This window comes from Rhododendron vialii, chromosome 3a (assembly GCF_030253575.1).
Source record: "Rhododendron vialii isolate Sample 1 chromosome 3a, ASM3025357v1".
NCBI classification, from domain to species: Eukaryota; Viridiplantae; Streptophyta; class Magnoliopsida; order Ericales; family Ericaceae; genus Rhododendron; species Rhododendron vialii.
This window is the reverse complement of record NC_080559.1, coordinates 27561910-27585968: the sequence shown is the minus strand read 5'-3', so window position 1 is coordinate 27585968 and position 24059 is coordinate 27561910. Positions and strand designations below refer to the sequence as shown.

Here is a 24059-nt window from a genome sequence, read left to right as displayed (position 1 = left end):
TCATCGTCAGTCTCAGCAATCAATAATCTGGAGTTTGAAAGAACTCTTCCAAGGAAATTGAATTTCCATTAACTCTTTTCTGAAAGGGTCTTTCAAAATCCGGACCATTGAGAGCGGTGATGGGATCCGGTGCAACAGAGCGGTGAAGTTAAATTTTCTTTTCTTTTCTTTTCTTTTCTGATACGTTGGAAATTCATGTAATAGTGTTGGCTAGCACATAAGGTTGTAAACAAACCGAGCAGTTTGTGAGTTTGGCTTGTTAAGGTAAAGCTCGGCTCGGCTCGACTTGTTTAGTAAACGAGCTGAGCTTAAGCTCGAATTTTTGTTCAACAAAGGCTTAGCTCAATTAAAAATCCTCGTTTAGTAAATGACTCAATAAAAAAGTTCGGCTCGTTAAAACTCAAACTCAAATTTTTCTCGACAAAGCTCGCCTCGTTTACGACCCACGTAAGGATTACCCTTCCCCAACACAATGAGTGTTTTCTATGGTGGATCTAGCATTAGAGCATCCGGCGGATCAAAAAAAAAAAAAAGCATTAGAGCATCCGCAATGGGTGTGTTATATTTGTGTGTCAAAATGTTTGTTAAGATATGTGTTAGGATAAAAAATGAATCTCACAAGTGTATGTTAGACATTGTTAACTTAGGAATGTGTTAGTATACATATGAGTACCTGGGTTAATTAGGAATGTGTTATTTTTTGATATTAACTCTTTAAAATAATGTCAAAAGCAACAACTAAGCAAAAGGTAGTGGAGATTAAACATTGCCAGTTGTAAATTACTACTGGAAGATTGATGAGAAGGGATTTGAGATGATTCAGAAGGAAATTGGTGGCATGGAACAAAGTTACTAGATGAGTTTAGTTCATATGGCTGGGAATCAAAGCAGGCGAAATTAATCAAGTGAGTGGGATCCATTGATGGAAGGGATAGATTTTAGCCTTTTCGTGTTCAACGCATATATAGAAAAACAAATCAAAAAAGCAACAGTAATACATGCAATGGTAAGTTTTCAAAAAAAAAAAATAGTGGACATTAATATTTTATGGGTGAGTATGAATTTATAATAGAGATGGGACTCATTTATTGTTTGTTCGCTTTTTTGCCAAACTTGACACATATGCTAGCACACTATTAGATTGAGCACACTCTAACACACAATTATTGTGGCACAAAAAATATACTTTTGTTTGTTAAATCTTAGGGAAAATGACAGTCAATGACGTGTTTTGATAATTAATACCTACCAAGGACATTTTCAGCATTAACAAATGTTTTTAGCTTGTCTTTAACGGGTATTAATTATCAAAATACGTCCTGAACCGTCATTTTCCCTAAATCTTAACACACACAATTAACACACTAATTACTAAGGCCCCGTTTCAGAAACGTTCTTAAAAAATGAATACTTATTTTGAAATTTCTTAAAGAAAAATAAGAAGGGTCATTCCACAGAACCCAAATAAAAAGTTTATTTAATATTTTTAAACTAAAAAATAATGTAAATTAAAAAAAATTCAATTTTTTTTTACCGTATTAAAGATCTCAATGAGATTTATCAAACAAGATCCATATTGATAAGAAAATTATTCGCGTAAGCACATGATTTTGGAGCTTGAAATTGACTTCTTTAAAAATAAGGAGTTGTGCTATGAGTAATGGGCGCCGAGGAGGGAAATCGTACCGACGGCCGTGCTGGGCCGTCTCCGGACAGCCGATCCGAGCCGTCCAAAAATTTTAGAAAAAAAAAAACCGAGGGAGCCTATGTGAGAATCAACGGCATCCGAGATGTGTAGGGTACTTGATCCGAGCACCCCTTTTTCGTGTACATATGAATATTCCCGCGTTCGCCCCCTCAGTTTTTTTTTAAATTTTTTTTGGACAACTCGGATTGACCGTTCGGTGGCAGGAGACGGCCCGGCACAGCCGTCGGTACGATTTTCCTTTCCGACGCCCATTGGTACCTATATAAATTTTGAACAAATAAGTACCTTCTTCTTATTTTTATAAAACAAACCTTATTATTGAACAAAAATCAGAATTTATTCACGTTCTAGAACAGACCCTAAACCCATTGCGGATGCTCTTAGGCCTCGTTCCGGAACGATAAATAAGTACTTATTTTTTAAGAAGGTAATTTCAAGCTCAAAAATCACGTGCTTACGCAAATAATTTTCCTATCACTATAGATCTTGTTTGATAGATCTCATTGAGATCTTTAATACGGTGCAAAAAAAATTAAAAAATTATTTTTCATTTACATTATTTTGAGTTTAAAAATGTGAAATAAATATTTATTTTTTAAAAATGTGTTCTGGAACGGGTGTTAGTAAGTGCAAGGAAACGCACGTAATTAATTACTTCCCTTGTGGGAGAAATCAACCGCCTTTGACCAGATTAACAAGGCCAAATCCCATTAATGGTCGGTCCAAATCGTGCGGGCCCTCAAGATCAACGACACTTTCCAGCCCTTTACTACTCCTATAATTAGGGCTTGGGGCCCCCCATCTTCTTCGTTGGAAAGAGAATAGATAAAGTGGGCTCCTCTTCTAGGGTTTGTTTTATTCAATGGTTCTATTATCTAAATTTGTTCACTGTGCAGTGTTAATCGTCGCCAGTTTTTTCTCAGCTAAAAACTGAATGAGATACGGTTCTGTTTTTTAGGATTCTGATTTCGTGATCATATTTTTTCAGATTGATCAGCAGTTTTGGGGTTTCAGTTAAACGTACATGGATTCGATTGAAACCCGAATTATCGATCCAGACGAAGACGAAGAGATTAACAACGACGAGGATGGAAACACAAAGCAGCTTTTGTCATGTGATCTTTTGCTGGTGGAACCCCCTCCACAGGGGGCTATCGTTCCCATTTTGAAGGAAGAAGAACACACAGACTTGGACCTGGAAGGATCAATCCCAGTCGAGGTAATTCCAATAACACAGACGCAACCGCAACCAATGGCTGTGGTGGGACCCAAGGGGGCGTCATCGAAGGACCGGCACACCAAGGTGGAAGGAAGAGGCCGGAGAATCCGGATGCCGGCCGCGTGTGCGGCGAGGATCTTCCAATTGACGCGAGAGCTAGGCCACAAGTCCGACGGCGAGACCATCCGGTGGCTCCTCGAGAGGGCGGAGCCCGCCATCGTCGAAGCCACGGGGACCGGTACTGTACCCGCTATCGCCGTCTCCGTCAACGGCACGTTGAAGATCCCGACGACAACTCCGATCGCGTTGACGGAGGGAGAGGGAGAGGGTACTTGGAAGAAGCGCAAGCGGGGTTGCTCGAGCGAGTTTTACGGTTCGGGTTCGTCGAACTTCGCTCCGATTGCACCCGTGGCGCCGCAGGCGCTGGTGCCGGTGTGGACCGTGGGCGGAGGCGGTGGGGGTGGAGCTTTTTTTATGGTTCCTCCAGCTGGTGCCACCATTGCCGGGCTTCCGAGCCAACCGCAAGTGTGGGCCATTCCGGCTGCGGCTGCGCCCATGTTTAACGTTTCTGCGAGACCCATTTCGAATTTTATGGCCGCCGGTGGCGGTGGAGGTGAAGTGCGAGTGTCGGAAAGTGGAGGGAAGGTGTCAACAATGGCCCCAAGTTCGAGTTCTACGACTCAGACGCTTAGGGACTTTTCTTTGGAGATATATGATAAGAAGGAGCTTCAATTTGTGGTGAACTCTACGGGGGAAAAAACTCCATCTCCGAAAGCTTGAGATGGAGTAGAAGGTTAGGGGTTTAGTCTTAGAACACAGCATAATTGAATTTCATAATTTTTTTAGTGATTTTGGGTAACTGTGTTTAGCTCCAAAATGATTTCCTTTTTAGTGTTTTGTTGCTCATTAAAACTCAATTTTATCTCAACCACTTTCTTGTAAATTGGATTTGCTAAGGAGATTGCTGCCCAGATGTGCTTACCGCTTGGGCATTATATCGGATTTTGACACTGTCAATTTGCTCTAGTCCTCATCGGAAAAATTTGCTGTGGCCTCTGTATTTGGGAGTATTGTACTTATCCGTGATATTGAATGTTTATGCTACTTATTTTTACTTGTTCTTTAACTCTAAAACAAAATGTTTACAAGGTTGGAGTTGGTTTTATTGTCGGATTATTTTGCATTAGGAAATGTGGGGTTGAGAACGAGTAATGGCGCTCGACCGAGGATAGTTAGAACCCGATAAAAAAGAGAGAGAGAAGAGGATAGCTTGAATATGTGAGATTTCAGAATAAAATTATACGAGAAAGTTAGTTGTATTATGCTTATTGGTTGATTTGAGAGTGATGCAAAATGAAATAATAAATGATGTATTATGCTTTTTGGATTTTTTAGAGAATTAGTAAGATCAAAAGACCTGTGCCAACTAATTCTCACCTAGATAGTGCTGTTATTATTCAGTTAAAACTAAGGGTAAAAAATTGAAATGGTCCTTGTAGTTTAGTGTTTGTGTTAACTTGGTTCATGTAGTTTGAATTAGCTCGATTTACACTATGTAGTTTTTATTTTGTTTCAACTTGGTCCAATTACTAACTGCTGTTAGACTCCGTTAACCCCAGGGCCCAGACACAAATGGATCCTTTTTTTAGGGTTAAAACCGTAATATGTCATTCTCCTATTATCCTAATATATATCTGAACCAAAACACAACACAGAGCCTCATTGTTCCATTCTCCATTTTTCATGGCTTCCATTCTCTATTTTTCGCGCCCGGGATTTTACCTTCGATCAAAACGTGTCTCGTTCGCCTTCGGAGGGAAGGAGTGAAGGATTAGGGCCTGAATAAATAATCTGATTCCTATGGATTGCGACGAGGTTTTTGAAAAGAAAGGAAAAATGAGGAGTTTTGTGTTCTATAAAAGGGGTTCGGATATTTTTGAAAAATGTTTGAATTTTAGAAAATGAAGTGGGTTTTATTTTCAAAAGGGACCGAATTTTTATCAAGCTGCCTACATATCTCCGGATAAAGAAAAATCAGGTATAGCCATAGTTTGGCCACAAAAGGGGTTTAGAAAAAAACTTATTTCCACCGGGCATAGAGTTTAGGTGTGCCTGGTCACCTATTGAATATCGGAAGAATAATTCAAGTATTTAAAAAAAAAAAAAAACACTGACCAGATAACCCGATTTTTATAGAATGGTATGTATTTATAGAATCCAATACCAAAAAAAAATAATGTTTGAAAATATATTCATTTTAACTTGAATTTTAAAAGATATATCTATATATATTTCAAGACAATAAAATTAATCAAACCCAATTTGCTTTGCACATAGGTGTGGAAAATAATCTGCAACTGCCACCCGAAATAGTTCAGTCGCTTGGGGATGCTCAAAGATTAAATGGAGTGTCAAATTTAAATGGTAGCTCATCAAATGGTAATCACAGTATATTTTGTTTTTAGCAGTTTTGTTCTTTCATGTTTTGTAAATGTCGCTTTGTTCATCTCTACATTTTGTTAAATGTTGATGGTGTGTAGGTGATATAATTGTCCGTTATCCCCATTTTGTTGACTTCCATCCAAATGGAATTACATGGGTAGTGAAAGCTCGATTGATCAGAATGGTAGAAGTGTTTAATTAGTTTTTACCTCATGTAACGATGATATTGGTTTTACTTGATGACCAGGTAATATAACATACTATTAAAGGCGATTAATGAATAGTGAAATCTTAATGTGTTTAAATTTTTATTACAATGTGCGTAATTTTTTTTTTAAAAAATGACTGCTATAGGCTGATGCTATGGAGGCAAGTGTAGGGCCTGAAGAAGTATTCTATTTCAGGGAGCATCTTTTCGAGGGTAGGGTCTACCTTTTTAAATGAGTCAGTATTGTACCAGCTGATGAGAAGTTCAACTTGGTACCGTACCACTACAAAATGTGTTTTACTGATGATACAAGAGTTGAACATGTATATATCACATGTGATAGGACACCCCTTCATTGGGCTTACAATGTAAGATTACAAGATATCCATCATTTTGCCAAGAACTATGTGCAATTGATAGGTACGTTGTTTTATGGCTATATTATTTACATAGTACACTTAGAATACTGAGCAAATAAAAGTCCACCAATATTTAATTCCAATAAGTTAAATTTTTTTTCCTTTGATATATGTGTTATTTTTCAGATGTGGTTGGGTTGGTTGTCACTGTCACTGAACATCGAAGTACGAGAAATGAATATTCTATGATGAGAGATGTGGTTTTGCTTGATAAAAGGTACTATAAATCATTTGTGTGCGTAAAATTTATTACAACAATTTGAATTTAATCTCTATTCTGTATTAACAAATTGATAACAGTATGACGTTTGTCCGACTTACTCTGCGAAACGAATTTGCAATGAGAGATGGGATGCATCTCCTTGAAACTCTGCACCAAAATAATATTTTGTTTGCTACAGGGTTGAAGGTCGATGATTTTCACGGTAATACTTCTCTGAACCTGTGTGAACTTTTTTAATAATAATTTTAAAGACTAATTAATAATTTTGAAATTTTAACTTCTAGGTCCGTACCTTAGCACTTGCAAGAAAAGCAAATTATACGTTAACCACTCAATTCGTACATACGGGATTCCTGAATGGTAAGTTGGATATTGAGCAAATCAATTTGTATGTTTTTTAGTCTTTAACTATATGGAGATTAGTATTTTTTGTTCGATTAGTTGTTCTAAAAAAATCGTGCTTATCTAGGTTTGCAAAAGACGAAAATGCACAAAAGTTGGTAACATGGAACCGCACACATGGATTTTCACTCCCACAGGCATTAATAATTTCAAATGCCAGGAGAATTCGAATAAACCAATTTGCGTTTTGGACCAATGTAAGATTTTCCCCTACATGATTTCATGGTTAATATTTGGGCATGCATCATTATATAACTACACTTGAAATTTTATTGTAGGTAAACTATTATCGCGTTATTGACAGCATTGAAAAAATATATGTTGAACATCTATGGATTGATTTATGCAATACATGCTATAACCAAGTTGACAATTAGTATGACTGGTTTATGTGTAAACATTGCGGCAGAGAAGATGTGCAGACTGTAACCAGGTAATCAATCCACACATCTTTAATGAGTAATACAACTTATATGTAACACATTCAAGTTATTTGCATTTATTGTAGGTATAATGCAAAGATGGTTGTAAAAGACTTCACTGGCTCAATGAAACTCTTGGTAAAGGACACGAAGGCAGAATTTATCTTACAATGTGTCCCTTCATATCTAAAGAAATTAATGTTAAAGGTAAATACTAAAAACCTATATATATAAATTACACTGTATATAGAATTAAAATAATATATTAATACATTTATTTGTGATGTTCTGCCAGGATAATGGGGCGCAAATGCTCAAAAACTACATTTCTCAATTTAATGAATATCCATACGTGTTTATTATTCCTGCTCCAAAATTTGGATGCGTTGACCATTGTGCTCCCGTGGTGACTTTTGTATTAAAAGTTGATTGGTCAGAAGAGTGTTGACATACTTTCAAAGGTAATAAAACGATTTAAATTATTGTAGGGGTGATAAATTGTCATTTTGATTTAATTTTCAGTTCATATTTATTTGCAATGAATTTAATAATTCTTAATCTTATTTATGTAGGAAAATCGAGAACTGGCAAAGAGACATTGGATTCATCGTGATAAGAGCTTTTTTAAGACATTGAAAATTTGACAATGACATTTTATTTGTTAGGTTAAGTTTTACAAGAATATATTTGGTTTGACGTAGTTAATTTTTATTATGTGTGTTGAGTGATTTATTGATTTTGAAAATTTGTGTAAAACTTGAATATTTTTTGCATCTCGAATTGTCCTGCACATATTCCAAAGTTTAATTTGTTCCTACCCATTTTTTTAACATGTCCTCCTTTTGCTCATTGTTCTACAAATATCTTTAGTTGTATTCCAAATATGTTGCGCCGTGCCTTCAGGCACAGGCATTCGCTAGTCCTAATATATATCTGAACCAAAACATAACACAGAGCGTCATTGTTCCATTCTCCATTTTTCACGGCTTCCATTCTCCATTTTTCGCGCCTGGGATTTTACCTTCGATCAAAACGTTTCTCGTTCGCCTTCGGAGGGAAGGAGTGAAGGATTAGGGCCTGAATAAATAATTCGATTCCTATGGATTGCGACGAGGTTCTTGAAAAGAAAGGAAAAATGAGGAGTTTTGTGTTCTATAAAAGGGGTTCGGATATTTTTGAAAAATGTTTGAATTTTAGAAAATGAAATGGGTTTTATTTTCAAAAGGGACAGAACTTTTATCAAGCTGCCTACATATCTCCGGATTAACCATAGTTTGGGCCACAAAAGGGGTTTAGAAAAAAACTTATCTCCACCGGGCATAGAGTTTAGGTGTGCCTGGTCACCTATTGAATATCGGAAAAATAATTCAAGTATTTAAAAAAAAAAACTGACCAGAGAACCCGATTTTTAGAAAAAAATTACTCCGTTTTGCTTTTCAAAAAAAGGCTTTAGGTCTGCGAGGTTCAAGAAGAAATGGTTTGATAATTCACTAGAAAAAAGACCTATTTGTGTCTAGAGTTAACAGAGGCTAACGACAGTTAGTAATTGAATCAAATTGAAACAAAATAGAAATTTACAAAGTGTAAATTGAACCAATTCAAACTGTAGGAACCAAGTTGATGCAAACATTAAACTACATGGACCATTTCGATTTTTTTTCCCTAAAACTAATGCTCTGTTTGGAACCCGAAGAAAATGAGAAAAAAGAAATGAAACAAATGTTTGAGAAAAATAGAAAAAAAATTGAAGGAAAAATTCTTTGTAAATAATGTTGGAATAATTTTTTTATTTTTTCCTCTCCTCTCTCCCTCTTCCTGTCCGAACATAAGGAGAACAATGATGTTAGTACCACACCCAAACTTACATCCAAATACACACCCATCACTCACATGAGTCACACATGCTAGTGTGTATATGAAACTCACTACTCTTGTGAGTATGAGTGTGCGAGTTTGGGTATGTCACTAGAATTACCGAAAATCTAAAGTGCGCCTGTGGCGTACCTATTTTACTTGCAATTTTGATCTGTTTAATTACCAGAGCTGGAGGCAAGGACTAGGAACAACAATTTGCATTGTCAATCCCCCGAAAAATGATCCACGTGTCTAATGCGCAACAAGCGGTCCCCACCAGGATAGCAACGACCTAGGGACACGTGTAAACTGCTGAACAGGCCCACTGGCTAGGTCCCCACACACCCCAAAAATAAGCAGCAGCATTGGGACCCACCACATGGCCGGCGCGGAAAAGAAGAGACTAGATGAGATAGGCCCCAGCGGATTAAAACAAAAAAAGAAGAAGATAGAGCTAGGCCCCACAAACTTAGTGGCCGTCATTTTTCCTTAGATTTTTAGGTAAACGAGCCTGAAAGGTTTATTTATGAAGGGAATTGATTTCTACATTTTTTTTTTATATTTATATATATTTTTTCTTTTAACAAAAAATACATACATTTTCAATATTAAAATTCAAAAATGAAAATGCGGTTATCAAACAAAGAAGTGTAAAAATCAATTCTCAATCTCTAATGAATTTAACTTTAGGGTGCATTTTTCATTTATTTCATTGCTAATATCAATAATCAAGTTGTTTTAGCAAATTAATGTTGCGGTAGTTAATGTATATGAGAAAAATGACCTGCATGCAAATCTATAAAAACATGTGTTTTAGTCCGTTTAATCCATTTACTAGTTTAGTGGAAACGTTCCCTAGTTGATCGGGAGTAGTTGATCTTGAAAATCACCAAATTTTCCTTATTATGGCAAAGTTACATGAAAATCATTAAGAACAATAAAAAAAATATAATGGTTTTTTGAAATCAGAAAGAGTAAAAGATCTCTTTTATTTAGTTTTTCAATAATAAGAACGATAAAATGAGTTTTTTTTATAAATAAAAAAAGATGAAGTCAAAAGAATTCCCTTTTTATTTAGCTGTGACACTTGATGCTCATCATATGAATAATGGAGAATGGAAAATCTTCAAATTAAAGCTTACTTGCATTAAAGAGGTCAAATTCGGTTAGTAAAATGATAATGCCAAAATTGTTTTTGTTGATGCCAAAATTATAGTGCACAAAAGACTTATACCATGCACAATTTACAAGACTTTTATACTCTGGAGTTTCGGTACCAACAATAATAGTTTTGGCATTGGGTTAATGGGGTCTCTCTTTCATCATGTAGCTACCAAAACTAGTGAAAGAGAGTGAAAATAGTTCAAGCTATATACATACAGAATAACTTAGGTATGCTCTATATTACATAATCTTTCGACAGAACTTTTTGTCTCAGTTCTTAATTCTTGTTTTACGCTCACTTTAAATCCTGGCTCTAGCATTATTTTGAAAGTAGCTTTCACATTCTCGCTTGCACACATTTACTCCATGCAGCTATGCCAAATTCTACCCTACAAACCTTGAGCGGGGTTCTGATTCTACCGTTGCTTCATCATGCGGTATTTGTTGTAAAACTGCATTACCAGTTGTAAATTAGTTAGTGTAAAAACTGTATTACGGCACCAGGAACTTCTCAAATGGATGTTTGGTAAATGGTTCGTCACATTCAGGTTGCGTTCTCTTAGACTAATTTAAACTTAACTTAAATTTGAAAATTTTGTTCTTATTTGAATTTCTTTCGCATTTGTTAGTTTTGTGTCAAACTTTTGTAAATTATTGATTCGTTTCGACGAGAGAAATCATGAGAGAAAAAAAGTAGGCATATCAACAAGGACGGAACCAGGATTTTACCCTAGCAGTGGCGAAATGTATACTAAAAAAATTTAGTGGTGGCGAAACTATAAAAGTTTGGCATAAATTTTTTTTTTACATATAATAATTGTATTTTTTAAAATTCTTGTCGTGGCGGTCGCCGCTACTAGACCCCCCCTGATCCCATCCTTGCATATCAAACGCTGATCAAAGAGAGAGAAAAAAATAGAGGCATATAAATCGGGCCATGGTGAGCAGGCCCAAGATTGGCTTACCTTCCCGGTCCAAGCCAAACCCATTACAGGGCACGGCTTCGTACCAAGTTCAAGCTAGCCCAATCACATAGCCCCACTATGTGCGTGGAGCACTTTTTTGGCTGGAAATCTAGGAATTCAGAAAGCAGTAATGCTACACGCACAGTAAATGTGCACAGATTTTTGTGCACAGATTTTTTATGGGGCTCACTACGGGTTCCACACAAATAATCCGAGCCGTTCATTAAATGTAAAACATTTTTTCAAGGGCCCCCGCAAAAAACCAGCTCAATCCGATACTCATAGATGCTTGATTCAATCATTTAACTTTTCATTCGAATCTCAGGATAATGAAAAGTTAAATGATTGAATCAAACACTTATAGATATCGGATTGAGCTGATTTTTTGCGGAGGACCCTTGAAAAAATATTTTACATTTAATGAACGGTTCGGATTATTTGTGTGGGACCCGTAGTGGGCCCCACAAAAAATCTGTGCAAAAAATCTGTGCACATTTGCTGTGCGTGTAGCATTACTGTTCAGAAAGTATACCTACTGATATTTGTTGGAGATGATTTTTTACAGGGTCTACCGATGAAAAATTATTCTAAAATTTATATGTATTTTTCTGTATTTTTGCGGGGCCCGGACTGGGCCTAACTAGCTGTGCAGTGGACATATGTGGTAGGTGTATGCGGTGGTCCTAGACTTTTTGCTTTTTTGGTATTGTATTCGTGAAAGTAACTTATTTACTCCCTCCGTCCCATTTTTATTGTCTATTTTCGTTTTTCGTGTCTTTCTTTCAATGCTTATATTTCCCAATCTAAAATGTTTTTCATAATTTTGAAAATTTTGTATTATAAATCTAATCGAGAACTATCAAACAAGATCCATATTGCATATTTTTTGAGATTCATATTGGAAGATATAAGCGTTGAAAGAATGGCACGAAAAACGAAAATGGACTATAAAAATGGGACGGAGGGAGTAATATTTAGATGACATGGCGTTATTGTGCCACTGGCTATACCAGTTCTATTAAATGTACAAGCTATGGTTGGATGACCGAAATCTTCAGTATGAATAGGAATATGATTAATGTGAATTAAATTTCTAAGAATACAATACCTGGAGTAATTTTATTTTGGTGTTTGGGTTAATTCAGTAATCTTACGCATGAATCAATTATTTTGAAAATATATCAAAGTCATATTTATTATTATTATTATTATTATTATTGATTGAGTTAGCAATCTAAGATTACCATAGGGTAATGGAGGGATCAGATTCCCACTCAATCTGATAATGGTATATCCCTGGTCAAATATATCATCAGGAATGACAAATTCTATTCATGTATCTTCTAAACGTGAAAATCCTAGAAGTATGGCATCATATTTTTATTGATGCATGTTCCTTTCAAACGTCAGAATCATCAAGAATGACAAATTCTATTCATGTCTCTTCCAAACGTGAAAATCTTAGAAGTATGGCATCACATTTTTATTTATGCATGTCCCTTAATTTCAAACGTTAGAATTATAGAAGTATGCCTTCATACTTTCATTCATCCTCAAGTTTCCTACCATCCAAACTGTAAGTTTATAGTCAGGGATGGCAATTATATCTATATCCATGGATACCATCTAGTCATTTGAAGGTGGATATTACCCATTTTTTTACCCACTAGGAATAGGTATGGACCACATGGGGGTAATCGTGTATGGGGAGGGTATGCTTTTGCTACCCATACCCAAATATCTAAACTCAACCCGATTTTTGTAACCCTTTTACATGAACTAGGATTTGCCCGTGCTTAAAGGTACGACGCAACGTGAGATCTAATAAGTGACAATTATACAATTAATATTGTTTGAGAGAAAGAGGGAGAGCCGTACGTAGAATTTATGGAGCAAATCAATGGTTAGGATTTATGGAGACATAAGATTCAAAAACCCTCCTCTCTTATTATGTAGATGTCTCTTGAACAATTATCTTTTACAATTATTTACCCAAAAAAAATTATCTTTTGCAATCGATGGGGAGGATTTTGATTTTGTCCTAGCCACATAGTTAGGTAACTATGTTATATCTTTGTTACACTAACTTGCATTTTCGTTAATTTTATAGCTTCACTCTATAAATTTGCTTTATCATGTTTTCATTGCGTATTATCTTGTTATTGTATTATTATAGTACTAATATGTACGGAGTTTTAATCCTTAATGTTGTGGTACATTTAAGTATTTTTTTTGCTTAAATACTATTATCTCTTTTACGTTTTATAAATTCTCTTATTCACCACTTTTCGTGATGATTTTATGTTTATCAGCAATGCCGAAGGCAGTATAAAAGACATGCACTGATGTTTTATTTAAGACAAAAAAGGGCATAAATACCCCTCAATATTCTCCAAATTAAAAAACATAGTCTTAATTTGGATTTTTTGTTTTTCTTTCTTTCCCCTGACAAGTTTGTTTAAAATAAAATAGATGTGGTATTGGATTGAACAAATTGCTTATTCCACGTCATCCACTCAGGAATACAAGACGAAACAATATTCCCAATCTTCTACTCCGGGATTTTAATGCGTAGAATTGAATTAAACTCGGATAGGAATATCGTCTCCACCAAACACAACCTTATTGCGTATGGTACTATACAGCCTGTACAAAATGCGAAACCCATATCACGTTTCTCCTCTCCTCACTCTCTCTCTCTCTCTTCATAACCGCCCCTTCTCTCTCTCTCTCTGAAAAATGGATCTCACAGCGGTGAAGCTCAAGAACGAGGACGTCAACTACAGCCACGAAGACTACACCGTCCACGTGGGCTCCCACCGCATCCTCACCGTCACCACCCGCTGCTACTACACCGCCACCAAGTGGATCACCGAGGTCCAGAAGTTCTACCGCAACAAGTCCGGCCCCCTCCTCGTCGGCCTCCACCCTTCCACCAACACCCTAAACCCCACCTACTACCTCGACAACACCTCCACCAACCCCAAAAAAATCCCCTACGACCTCCTCACCCTCTGCATCGGCTCCAACTGCCTCCTCTACCACCTCCCCAACCCCTACGACTACCACACCCCCAACGCCTTCCTGGACTTCTTCGCTAACCCCAACGTCATTGTCGCGGGAGTTAATATGTCCTCCTTCGCGAAGAAACTCGACGAGATCCACGAGATTAAGATCGCCAACAAGATGGACCTGAACGAGATGGCGGAGAGAGTGATGGTGGGAGGGAAGAAGGAGTATCCTGGTCTCGGGGGGTGCAGTTTGGACCGGCTGGCGGAGGTGGTTTGCGGCAGTGACGTGTGGGTTGACAGGCCGGAGGGAGAGGTGGAGTGGTACGTCGATGACAGCCGGCGTTGGTTCTACTGTGGGGGTGGTGACGGTGAGCTTACTTGTGAGAAGGTGAAGTACGCTACTCTGGATGCGTATTTCTGTTATATAGTTGGAGATGATGTCCTGAGGAAGATGCGCGAATCCGCTTCGTCTGCTTCTTCGTCCTCGAAGAAGGAGAAGAAGAAGAAGAAGAAGAAGAATGAGAAGTCGGGTAAGAAGAAGTAGAGAGAGAGAGGGGGAGGTAGTCGGAGTCTAGCGGGACTACGGTAGTCAGTGTTGGTGCTGTTCTGCGTAGGACTGCGTCTGTTTTGAATAAATGTTGGTAAGTAGCTAGCTAGGGTTTCGTACTAGAGCGTTTCTAGTGTCGTTTTTTGATGCGAGTCTGGTTTAGGTTTTTGAGTCTGTGAAGTTTCTGTCGTTAATTAGGAGTGCAATTAGGTATCCGAATGCGTTTTTCTGAATGTTTAGTTCGGAGACGTTTTCGGTTTAGGTGATTGCTAGTAAATAAAGAAAGATGTTCACGGTTTTGGATGATTGTGATGCTTAATTCTGAAATGAATGATGTTTTGTTAATTTGATGCGTTTCAATGAAATCGTCTTCATAATATTCGCATTTTCGTGTTGTCTCTGAGCCTTATGTAAGTTGTTGATTCTGGTGCCAGCTAGATGCTCTTTAACGAAATGGATCAGTCTTCTAAAGTGAATTTGTGGCTAGCTAGCGCTTGTTTTTGTATCACTTTCTTTTGTCCTTATTACTCCAGTTTTCTGGCAATATTGTGAGAATTTTTTTGGGTGCCGAGCAGGTATAGATCCTTGCTTCAAACGTGTTTTTGGTAGTTTGGATTTTAAAAAGAAAAAGAAGAGAGTACGTACGCGATTGGTGAGGGAAGAGACGATAGAAATTTGAGCTGTCCAAATTACGTTTGAATTGCTGAAATATGCGCGGAGTACCGCCACATTGTACCAATTCGGAACCAAAAAAATTCTCCAATATTGTAAACTTGATTCGCAAGTCTGCTCCAGACAGAGAAGCAGCAGCATGTCATGATTTCTTTACCGTTTCGTCGTTTCTGAACAGAATAGTAGTACTAGTAAGGCTCCATTTGGGTTTCTACAAAAATGAATTTTTAGAAAAAAACAGATAATTTTTAACTTAAAAATTATGTATTTACACAAATAATTTTTCTATCAATATAGATCTTATATGATAGGTCTCATCAAAATCTTTTAAACGCTGCAAAAAAAAAATTTAATTTTATTATATTTGAGTTTGAAATTACCTTTTTATTTAAAAGAAAGATTTAAAAAAAAAAACCGGCACCTAAGAGCATGTACAACAAAATAGGCAAACCCACCTTTATAGTCATTTTACCTGCTCAAAGCCACAAAAATAACTTGCACCAGTCTCTTTAAACATTGAGCCATTGAGGTATTTTTCTTTTCCAAAAAATGCTCGGTAAAATCAGAGAGTCACTATTCACAAGCACACCGTTAAAATATTCTTCTTCTACTCTCTCCTCCTTACCACTCCCTCATTCTCACTCTATCACTCTCTTTGACTCTCTTTTTTTTAGTATATTTTATAAGGATAAAAAAATATAATAAAGAGGATTGATATGATATTGAAAAAAATTTAAATAAATAAAATAAAAAAATAAATTATTAAATAGATAAAATACTCCGTACTTTTTGCTGGTGTACATGCTCTAATGCTCTAATATGACCCAATTTGTGAGCCACTGTGGTCATTGTAGTAGTGTAACATTCGGCGGGCGGCACCCGAGGTTGTGCTGCACGTCATGTGTGGCAAGGAAGGAAACGGATTGTGTAGCGGGGCCCACGTCGGTGAGAAACAGAATCCCCAGTGGGGTCCACGTTGGTGCGGTGAGTACTGATGAGATCGAGTGGCAGCGGCGCTCGGGTTTACGAGGACGTGGTATTTGATTGTACGGTTACTAGCTCCCATCACGCGGATTTTGCTGTCAAATTGTATTAGCAATTGCGCGAATTTTTGAACTTAACTTAAATTTAATTTAAATTTTAATTTTGCTGAAAGTTTTGTTTTTATTTAAATTTTTTTTTTGCATTTTTTAATTTTGCGTTAAACTTTTGTGGATTATTGATTTATCTCGTCTAGAGGAATTGAAAAAGTAAAATTTTGACATTTTTATTCAAGTATTTTGAGAAATAATCATTTTTTAGCAAAAAAAAATGACAATTTTGCTCTAAAAGTGATTATTTCTTAAAATACTTGGGTAAAAGTAAAAAAAAATTTATTTTTCTGATTTCTCTTGTCAAAACGAATCAATAACCCACAAAAAGTTTGCGGCAAAACTAACAAATGAGAAAAAAATTTAATAAAGACAAAAATCTCATATTTAAATTAAGTTCAAAAGAAGGGTATCCTGTTAGTGGAGTACTAATAGGATGATTAAAAAACAGTTGATCCATAACTGAGGAAGGGTGGGTACTTTGGTTTAGTACCATGAAAGGTCAATCCAATTAAAATTTGAATATGTATTTGGCAGAGAAAGGTGGAGAAAAAGATCCAGTGGTGTCACGACATGCTTGGTTTCATTCATCGCGAAGATTTTTTTCCTTTATGAAGGAGCGTCCAATGAGAAAAAGAAAAAAAAAAGGAGCGTCCAGAAGAATTATGCAGTACAAAATTTTATCTAATTCCAGATTTTGACATACATCATACGTCAATTTGCATTAGATCGGTCTCAATCCAATTAAAATTTGCGATTTTTTCTTCTTACTGAAATTGATGGTGGCGAAGCTTAATGTGTTTTTTTGAAATAATCAAATGAAGAGCTAGATATTAACATTATAAACTTCTAATACTTTTTAATTGGTCTGTTCTAAAGTGAATGGCCGACAATAAACTAGAGAATGATTCAATGAGAAATTTTCTTAAGAGTTCTCACAGGTTGTGCTTATTTGGTGAGGGCTTCAATTCTAGGCCATAACCGTTGGTCCAAAGACCGGTCTTTGCAAACAATCTCGCTGTATATTACATAATTTGTCATTACAATAGCACTGATCTTAAAACTCCCGGTCCTGAGGTTTCTGAGCCCAATAACCGGTTTAGTCAGAAATTGATATATTTTCGCTGTATATTACATAACTTGTCATTACAATAGCAGTGATCCTAAAACTCCCAGTCCTGGGGTTTCTGAGCCCAATAATCAGTTTGCTCAGAAATTGATATCTGGGATTCTGAGACGTAAAATTCATAGTTACAAATACAACAGTCAACACCAGAATGTGTGTGGGTGAAGGTTGGGATTGCCTGCAAAATGATGCTGAATGCTGGACATCATGGAGGCTAATACCAGTAATCGAACTGATGGAGAACCTCTGAAAATCCTGAACCAAAAGCAGAAATCAAAATACAAATGGAGCTGCCTCTGGCATATGACATGTTTAGAACCTGCTTCCTGCACAAATAAAGATTTGCCATTGGCAAACTGAATGATACGGGTAATATTCTGCTGGTGTACCAAAAGGTAGATAAGAGAGAGCAGCAAATGTTAGCACATTGAATATAAGGAACTAGTAAATTAAGAGGATCTAATGAGCCTCCCTGGTGACAGCTTTAAACCAACTCCCCACCATGACAGAGCCAACCTTAGCAATGGAGGACATTCAGGCGTAGAGCGTAGTTGGAAACTGCTCGAGCTTAATTAGTACGACGGGTGATAGAGGAGACAAGACTATTCACTTGTGAAACAATACAGAGAAAAGGGGGAGATGATAACTCTATTCCTAGATTTTCAGAAACTTCAAAGATTCGCAGACATAGTAATACAAGTGTAGCAGTGAAAACAATTACAAAGAGAACCTTACTAAGCCAAGGGACAAACCATGACCGGGATCTTCAAGCTTAGATTGGAAGCAAACCAGATCAATCTAAAAGTCACAAAACAAGAGAAGGTGCTCTAGTGTCTCAGGGTGATTGAAACAAAACAGCAATAGCCTAAAATATTAGTGTCTTTGCAAAAGATTAAACCCAAAAGGCACTCAATCATGGCAAACGTTACACTGCTTTATTACATTTGAAGTCTTAAAATTGGACACCACAACAAACATCATGGACTAATTCCCAAGTTCAATATAAAATGCACAGATGTATTGATGGAGTATCCATGGGACTTCCAAGTCAACAACTAGAAACAACAAGTCAAGGCCCTACCCACACAAACTACAACTCAAAATGTCAATGCCACCTTCTTTCACCATTGTTATAGAGCTTGCCGTCTTAATTTTTCAGAGGTTGGAGAGAAGAAGAAGTTTTCAGCCAAGGCTATTGAAACACCACTGGTTTATTATGTTCAGGATCAATAGAGTGGACATTTTTAGGAGTCACAGTTTTGAAACTTCAAAGCCATTTGTTAAGTGATTACAATCACCAATCAGCCAAACGCAACATTGGTCATGGAAGCACCAAACTTAAAATCACAATGCTATACCACAGAAGAGTTTCATATTTTCTAAACACTTACGAACTCAACAGGTGTCCATGAGATTAATAGAATATGAAGAACGTACAAAGGATGCAGGATCTACATAAGGTTGATCAAGCAAAAGTTACATCTGATCGTAACACATACTTAACACCCTTAGAAACATTCCGGGCTTCATGCAGCATACACTTATCACCATGAATGTGAAGCAGAGCCATACCTTCCACAGGAGATACCTGAAAAATCAAATTGTTTGCATCAAAGGCCATGCCTTACTCAACTTAGGCAAGTTACAGAAGCAATATAACAAAATGTACAACAATGCAGAACATACAGCCTAAGGAAAATGGGATTCACCTCAGCTACAACACCATTTCTGGGACCATAGAAGACAGTCTCCCCTCCAACTAGAAGCTCAGAAGAATCCTGAGGGTTGCTCTTATCACTTTTTGATTTGGGTTTGAAACCACCACTTAAATATATCAACAAAGTATAATGGGTATGCTTTCCATCTCCAAGATCAACGCTCTCATCAATATGCCGTCCAAAATGCTGACCAACCTTATACCTGACAAGTAAAAGATTTGCACTATTTGCTCATGCAACATCTTTTGAAACTGAAGTAACCAGGACAGTTGCATCTCTTGCTTTCTCATGCCTCTTTAGTGAAAAAAAAAGGAGATCATAAATTAATGCAGCATTATGCCTTAGAAGAATTACAGCTAGTGAGCTAGATGACCGGCAATAACTCTTGTGATCATGTGACGAAATGAGCACAGCCTAAGACGGAAAAGACCCAAGTCACCCAACTTACCGGTAGAGTCTGATATTCGGATTCAACCCAACAGCAACTTTGCCTCGTATCTTAAAATCACAAAATAATTTGTTGAGTCCAGATTCCCATATTGTATTTGCAAGAACTGGATCATTCACAGAAACACGATCATTGTCTCTGTATGCTTCGCCTTTTGTTGGGCCAAGGCTCCCTTGGTGAGCAAACCCAAGTGACTCAGCAGCTTTAGTGAATGCCTTCGACTCAACAGAAGTGAAGAAATCCTGCACCTGAATATCTTGAACAAAGAAGGAATTATTACCACCCAATGAACGTATAACAAACGTATGAGCAATTGTACTGAAGAAAATAGTAGCATTGATTTTCTTGACTAAATAATTTTGGTGATTCAATACCTTGATTTTATGGACAACGTAAGAATATCTAAGCAGATCATGAAGCTAAATCTAAGACATTTGGATCAGATAAGCAGATTTTGTACATGTCTTTTGACTCTTTTCGCTTCAACACAGCACAGCTATTAATGGCCTTCCTTTAATATTGCAGCACCGTGTAGAATCTCTCCCAAACCCAATTACTACCTCAACCTTATTGGCACGTCCCCAGTTGATCTTTGTTACCTTCCCCTACACATAAATGCATTCAGTTCTTGTCTGTTGTTTTCCACTCAGAAACTCAACACCCTTATCATCCACTCTAGATCATAGAAGAACTATTGCCACCCAAATTCCACTCCACAAAGCATGGATGGTCTTAGCACAAGTTATCTAATTAAACTTATTACTGCTGAGATGCATGTCATTGTCAATCCTAAAGATACCACGGACGATAAGAGCCCACCCGCTCGATTTTTCCAAATTGCACTCTAATTTATTGCAGTCAAAGGTGTTAGCAAGCTGATCAGGGACAACTATAACAATCAGACATGGTCTTGTGAAACTACATTCAGGCTCAAACTGTGCCCCAAGAAGCAAGTTCAAGACTATCTTGATGATACTAAGGCAGTAACAAATCTCAATCTGTTATTATGTATTTTGATACCTATTGATCCGGTCTGACATGAGGGGTCTTCTATATAAGTGGTACCTGTGGGATATAGGGTTCCCTTACGAGAGTTATAAGACCTAGCCCCATGTATTCTCTACTTTCAAATGATATCCCTGTTCAACTTTGTCTGTGGACACGGGCATTAAGAGGAAACACATAAATCCTTTGTGTTATTTTTGTGATTGTTGTCTTATCTTCTCCATTTCTAGTGCGATCATAATTCAAGAAAATACACACAAACTCGAACTACATCCCAAACTTGATATTACAGTTCTGATTGATGTAAACATGAAACGAAATTGCAGAATTTCCAAGCATAACAGGGATTGAACCAACTCAGAATCGAGTCCGTTTGATAGCCATTTGTTAGTAGAATTAACCTAAACTGAAGAACTAGCTTGTCTCATTTGTTTAGCAGACTGCCATCATCGAGCTAAATTAGCTCCTAAGAAATATAACCTAGGCGGTGCTTGCATCTTAAGTGGGTCGCACTGCATCAGATTATTCATTGGTAGTAACAGAAATAGTAAAATAGAAAGAACCCATTCATCACAACAGAAAAAATTAATGCAATGAATAAACATATATCTACAGACTACAATGATATGCTGTGTAGAAACACACACACACACACATACTTGTATGCCAGAATTGTGGGTCAGGACAATAAAGCAGATTCCGTGAAAAAAACGATGGCATGGGAAATTTTGAAGGAAAATGGAAATTGGACAAATCAAGAAAGATTGTAAGGAAGACACAATACCGTAAAGAGATCAGTGTCTTTGAGGCGAGTAATCTTGAGATTAGACTTGGGTTTGATTGGCGGCCACTCCATCTTTGTTTTCTTCCCATCTTCTTCTTTCCTTCTTTCACCCATTTTTTCTTTCTCTGCCTCTAATTTCAGTCATAATCGACGCACAGACACACACTCTCCTCCTCTCCTATGTTGTTTGGACCGGATGAATCATGGGCCTCTAAATTCATAACCTCCAATGGGTTGGGCCCAATGTCCGTTTTGGAGATGCGTCCACATCGCCTCGGAAACCAAAATGGTCCAGTGTGTAGTGCGAATTGCGGTACTCTTGGTCAAAGACCCAGCTAGGGTGGTTTTGGACTAATAAGTTAATTTGACTAATTTGGTTTATTGGTTTAGGAGATATGTGCAGAATATATTTTGTGATCTAATTGGACCTGGGGGGCGTTCTGTGCACCTAGTTTACAACACTGTGTTGTGCAATCTCAACCATTCAAAAGTGTTTTGGATGGTCCAAATTTTAAAAAACTTTTTCAGGAGGGAAGAGTCCTGAAAAAGTTAATATTCTGGAAAAGTTTTTTTTTAAATCTCTGGACCATTAATTGTCGAGACGGACGGTCCAGATGGTGCACAGCACAGTCCGCGCTTCCTTTTTTGTTAACCGAAATGAGAAAAAGTGAAAAATGAGAAGTCAAAAAGCTCATTTCTCCCTAGTTCTCACTTCTCTTCTCTAAACATCAAAATGAAGAACTCATTATGCTAGAATCGGTTTTGGTTTGGGGTACCCAAACACTTAAAATGCCAAAAGGTGATAATGAAAATGCAAAAATTAGCTAACGAAACACCCCCTTAGGGCATCCACATCAAACACGCTACATCTTCTTCAAAGTTAAAATAAAGAGAAAACAAGCAAATTCTCTCCTGCATCAGCCTCTTCCCCTCTCTCGCTACTTTACAATTTCCTTAACTTTGCTACAGTGCCTAGTGGTAAAAAACGAGGCACTATTCATCCATCTATTTGTTACTTTATTATTTATTTAGGATACTGTAGAACAGAAACTTGATTATGAAAGCCTTAAAGACAAAAATTAACTATGACTTTTTAGGATAAAATGATCAAAAAAATAAGATCTTCGCACTGGTTCAAACGGATTGAAAATTGAAGCACTTAATTTTTTAGACTGTTTATATAGTAAAAAATATGGCTAAAAAATTAAATACTTCAATTTTTAATTTTTTTGAACTGGTGTGAAGATCTTACTTTTTTATCATTTTATCGTAAATGGTCATAATTAATTTTTATGTCTAAGAATCTCATAATCAATTGTTTTGGAAGAAGAAGGAAATAATATATTAATAGACCACAAGTTAGAATAGAGAGTCTGATGCAGTATGCTTTTTAAAAGTGACTAGCTAAAGTAATAAAGTGATATTTTAAGGTGTAATTTGGTCTGAAATTTGAAGAGACTGGTGCGGATGCTCTTATTGCGCTTTAAAAATTTGTTTGATAGCAGACCCTCGGCAGAGGGTTTCCTCCACGCGCTAAAAGCATGTGGTATATACTACCGCTTACTACTACGATGCATCACACGCCAAGACTTTCTAAAAAACACAACTATTGATGTGTGGTCTCCACGTGATTTCTACTGTGAATTGCGAATGAAATTTTCTTTTAAAAAAATAATTGAAAAATACTTCATTCATCTCAAAATATTAGTTTGCTCCGTAAAACGGAGTCTTAAAATAATAAAATTCAAAATTTTTTCAACAACTTATTAGATATCAATGACTTCTTTTATAATTTGTGAAAAAAGTTTAAATTTTTTATTGAAACAATTATGTTAGTTTTAAGACATCGTTTTGCGGGCAGAACAAATATTATGGAACGAAAGGAGTATGTTTTCCATAGTGGCTTAGAGCTGGCACTGTCAGCCAAGCCATTGTTGATATCAAAAGTGAAAAAAAAAAAAACTAAATTTGTAAGAATGCCTTGCAAAGCCAAGCACAATCCTTAGGCTTGCAATTTTTAGTGGGGATTGAGTTGGAGAGAAGTGGAATTCATTTTTGAAACGGGCCCGTTAATTCTCCAATAGGTCCCATCAGATTGTTTGAGCAGTAAGCCCAATTAATGTTACTAGGTCAAAAACGTAAGAATGTGCATAAGCACCATAATGAGTAGATAAATGGGATACTTAAAATATTCATTCTCGAGCCTAGTATGAGTTATTTTTTCATCGTATCTATGTCGTGCCTATTTTGTGCATGTGTCGTGCCTATTTCGAGCATGTGTCGTGTCGTGCCTATGCTTATCTTTTGCAAGTCTTTTCTTTTATATAAAAAGTTGTAGTCCTTTGCAAGTCTGTCATATCACGGACTCGTCTTTTACCCTTCCCTAAACTTCAGAAAACAAAAATAAATTACTCCTTTCTGTAGCAGGCCGAGCAAATGGCTCGATCGACTTCCGAACGTGAACCAGTATTCCTTCCAACTCCAAGACATCTTTCTTTGGACGTTCGGATCAGCAACCGTTGCCGAGGGCCCCTGCAGCCGAAGGTATTTGCTAATTACCACTTCCTTTGATTCCCCATTCCCTGAACCCGCTCAGGGTGGAGGATACGTTCGTTTGGATAGCTGCCGAAG

At 37.0% G+C, this 24059-nt stretch overlaps 4 protein-coding genes across 5 annotated transcripts; 3 read left to right on the top strand and 1 right to left on the bottom strand.

Annotated features, from left to right (window-relative positions):
- The first annotated feature begins 2434 nt into the window (after positions 1-2434).
- Positions 2435-4037, top strand: LOC131318979 (transcription factor TCP19-like). Of its 2 annotated transcripts, none has more exons than XM_058349057.1 (2): positions 2435-2556; positions 2697-4037. In XM_058349057.1, exon 2 carries the CDS (start codon positions 2733-2735, stop codon positions 3705-3707), a length of 975 nt encoding a protein of 324 aa, XP_058205040.1. In that variant the 5' UTR covers positions 2435-2556; positions 2697-2732; the 3' UTR covers positions 3708-4037. The 2 variants fall into 2 exon arrangements, with proteins under 2 accessions (XP_058205040.1, XP_058205041.1); XM_058349058.1 differs by having other exon boundaries at positions 2522-2538.
- A 1700-nt stretch (positions 4038-5737) lies between these two features.
- On the top strand, positions 5738-7679 carry LOC131321304 (uncharacterized). Its single transcript, XM_058352300.1, has 9 exons — positions 5738-5997; positions 6123-6213; positions 6297-6421; positions 6504-6579; positions 6689-6818; positions 6999-7054; positions 7130-7250; positions 7339-7475; positions 7616-7679. Exons 1-9 carry the CDS (start codon positions 5868-5870, stop codon positions 7677-7679), a joined length of 930 nt encoding a protein of 309 aa, XP_058208283.1. The 5' UTR covers positions 5738-5867.
- A 6086-nt stretch (positions 7680-13765) lies between these two features.
- LOC131321303 (uncharacterized) lies at positions 13766-14581 on the top strand. Its single transcript, XM_058352299.1, has one exon. It carries the CDS (start codon positions 13766-13768, stop codon positions 14579-14581), a length of 816 nt encoding a protein of 271 aa, XP_058208282.1.
- A 2864-nt stretch (positions 14582-17445) lies between these two features.
- LOC131318978 (uncharacterized) lies at positions 17446-21612 on the bottom strand. Its single transcript, XM_058349056.1, has 5 exons — positions 21429-21612; positions 19640-19887; positions 19183-19393; positions 18911-19061; positions 17446-17799 (listed from the first exon to the last, which is right to left on the bottom strand). Exons 1-4 carry the CDS (start codon positions 21540-21542, stop codon positions 18939-18941), a joined length of 696 nt encoding a protein of 231 aa, XP_058205039.1. The 5' UTR covers positions 21543-21612; the 3' UTR covers positions 17446-17799; positions 18911-18938.
- Between the last annotated feature and the right edge of the window lie 2447 nt (positions 21613-24059).